We start from the raw sequence: 3,223 nt of genomic DNA on the forward strand, positions 1-3,223 counted from the left end.
AACAAAATGATACGAATTTATTTCCTCTTATTCAGAACATTTGCATGACCACATTAATGGTGTGTATATGGCTAGTATGAAGATACTTTCAGCTGGGAATGGTGGCTCAAACCCCAGCACTTTAAGAGGTCAAGGTGGAAGGATTGCTTGAGGCCAGGAATTTGAAACCAGCCTGAGCAATATAGCAAGATCTCATCTTTACAAAAATATAGAAAAATCACCCAGGCACGGTGTTGCATGTCTGTAGTCCCAGCTTCTTGGGAGGCAGAGATAAGAAGATTGCTTGACCCCAAGAGTTCATGGCTACAGTGATCTAGTGTAACACCACTACACTCTAGCCCAGGTGTCAGAAAAAGATCGTGCCTCAAAGAAAAAAAAAAAAAAAAAAAAAAGATACTTTTCTTAATCGTGAAGAACCAATGCTAGGGAGAAGAAAGCAGAATGGGAGATAGCCAGAGGAGTTTCCAAAAAGATGGAAAGGACGATGTAGAGCCTGTGTGTGTATCCCGCATAGGTGCTAGATCAGATAACTTCTCACAGACCCTGTAACCCAGTTATTTTGTTGTTTCCAAGGCTTTCATGAAGTTCTCTCCTTTTTGAACATCTTCATCAGGGCACCTTTGACTTCTCTGTTCCTCAGACTATAGATCAGGGGGTTAAGCATGGGGTTGAAAAGGCTGTGAAACAGCAGGAGATATTTCTCCTGCTCCTTGGGGTTCCCATATTGGGGTCCAACATACATGATAATGGCTGTGCCATAAAAGAGTCCAACCACACAGAGGTGGGAGGAGCAGGTGGAGAAGGCTTTCTGCCGCCCCTGCCCTGACTGGATCTTCAGGATGGCACATAGAATATGAATGTAAGATATTACAATTGAAGAGAAGGGGCCCACCAGCACGGATACTGCGCCAGCCAAAACCATGGCCTCATTAATGTGTGTATCTGCACAGGCAAGTTTGAGAACAGCTATAATTTCACAGAAAAAGTGATTAACTTTCTGGGGTCCACAGAAGGGCAATGGTAGGAGTAACACCAGATGTACAAGAGCCAAGAAGACTCCTAAAATCCAGGCAGTCACTGTCAGAGTGATGCAGACTCTCCAAGTCATGATGACAGAGTACCGGAGGGGGTGGCAGATGGCCACATACCGGTCATAGGACATCACCACCAGGAGAAGACATTCTGTATGTGCAAAACTCAAAAAGAGAAAGGTTTGCATCATGCAGCCAGCAAAGGAGATGGGCTTGGCTGGATCCAGGAGGTTCACCAGCATCTGGGGCACCGTGTTGCAGGCATAGGCGATGTCGACAACGGCCAGATGTGAGAGGAAGAAGTACATGGGGGTGTGCAGTCTGGAGTCCAGGGAGATGAGTCCCAGGATGACCCCGTTCCCCAGCAGGGTGAGGACATAGAACAGGGAGAAGAGTCCAGAGAGAAATACCTGAATCCTCGGGCCAAGTGGAAACCCCAGGAGCAGGAATTCAGTGATGGAAGTCTGATTTTCTCCCATTTTCCTGTGAAAGAGACAGTGGAGCTCACCAAGTCTGAATGTCTGAGGCAAGTGTTTAAACATCCAGCAGCTGCGTGTGTCATTGTTTGAGTGTTCAATGATATTTTGACATCTTAGTCACTTGCTAAGAAAACTATGCATCACAAATGGAGCAGAAGGAAATCTCATCACCTATGATAAATTCAATGCTAGCATTACACTCCACACATACATTTATAGTCTATATTTGTGTGTGTATATATTTTTCTATTTACCTATGCTTGGAAATATTCTCTCTCTCTCTCTCTCTCTTTTTTTAGAGACAGAGTCTCATTTTGTCGCACTTGGTAGAGTGCTGTGGTGTCACAGCTCAGAGCAACCTCCAGCTCTTGGGCTCAGGCGATTCTCTTGCCTCAGCCTCCTGAGTAGCTGGGACTACAGGCCCCCACCACAATGCTCAGCTATTTTTTTGTTGCAGTTTGGCTGGGGCCAGGTACGAACCCACCACCATCAGTATACGGGGCTGGCGCCCCACCCACTGAGCCACAGGCATTGCCCTGCTTTGAAATTTTCAAAATTTTTGGTACATCCTTCAGTAAGAAATGTCTAACCAGTACATACACATATGAGTTTATATATACTTGAATCCTTACTCTGTATAATGCCCTTGTTATTTTCTGTTTTATTCTGATCTATTCTACTCCTCTGTTCATTAGTAAACAAGCTGGTTGAATGATTTCATGGCCTGCAATTAAAACTATTAATCTTATCAAAGTCTAGAATCAAAACTTTAACCATAGAATCATGCCCACAGAATACTTAATATATTTTTACAGCTTCTTAATTCTCATGTATAAATAAATATTCTATAGTTAATCTTTTGTTTTCTGTGGCTTATTACGTATTTTAAAGTCTTTCTACAACAGAGTGGGTCTTCTGAGGTTTAAACCATGGAAACTGTTCTTTTGTTTCCTGCCTGTCTGACTGTATCTGACTGTACAGACTTCTTTAGTCCACAGTTCATCTGAATCCACTAAAATAAGAATATCAGAAAAATCCGTAATTGAGTTCCTGTCAATGAATTCTCCATTCAGGTTTTCTGAAAAGTTAACATTTGAAAGGTTTTATAAGCATAAGTGAGTAAAATTCTGCCTGCTTGAAAGGAAGAATCAGAATTCAAAATAGAAATGAGTGGAAGGTCGTATTATCTTAGCCCAGGAAATAACTTTGTAACAACTGAAATCACTTTCTTGAAGTTAGTTCAGTTGTTTTATTAGGATCCAATTTTGTGTCAGTGAATGATTTAAAATGGATTTTAAATAGCATTCCTATGTCATGTGAAAAACTGACCTAGAATACTGAGAATTAGAGGATTCAGTGGTCCAAATACATAGAAGAGGGCATGCAACATGTGGGGCCAATTGTTTTATACAATTTTATAGAATAAGGTATATGATAAGACGGAAGGACCAAACCTTATGTTTTCCTGCTCAAGTAGCTCAAACACAAAAGATACATCTGCTGGTATTAACCAGACGTATACTAAGTCCTAGTACATGTCTCAGCTGAGGGTATATGACAAAACTGTTAAAAGGATTCAGAAATAGCATCTAACTAACTCATAGAAAGGAATTTCACATTTAGGAAGGAAGGCTTTAGGATATTCTTCCTAAACTTGTGTGTAACATAAACTTATTTTGTAGCTGATTAGGCCCATTATTTTATAAAATTGCT

The 3,223-nt window shown here is 41.2% G+C and overlaps 1 protein-coding gene across 1 annotated transcript; it reads right to left on the minus strand.

Annotated features, from left to right (window-relative positions):
• Positions 1-541: 541 nt before the first annotated feature.
• Positions 542-1,543, minus strand: LOC100959438 (olfactory receptor 2A25). Its single transcript, XM_003791535.2, has one exon. It carries the CDS (start codon positions 1,508-1,510, stop codon positions 578-580), a length of 933 nt encoding a protein of 310 aa, XP_003791583.1. The 5' UTR covers positions 1,511-1,543; the 3' UTR covers positions 542-577.
• Between the last annotated feature and the right edge of the window lie 1,680 nt (positions 1,544-3,223).

Source organism: Otolemur garnettii, unplaced genomic scaffold (genome assembly GCF_000181295.1).
Source record: "Otolemur garnettii isolate 467f Iridium unplaced genomic scaffold, OtoGar3 scaffold00049, whole genome shotgun sequence".
NCBI classification, from domain to species: Eukaryota; Metazoa; Chordata; class Mammalia; order Primates; family Galagidae; genus Otolemur; species Otolemur garnettii.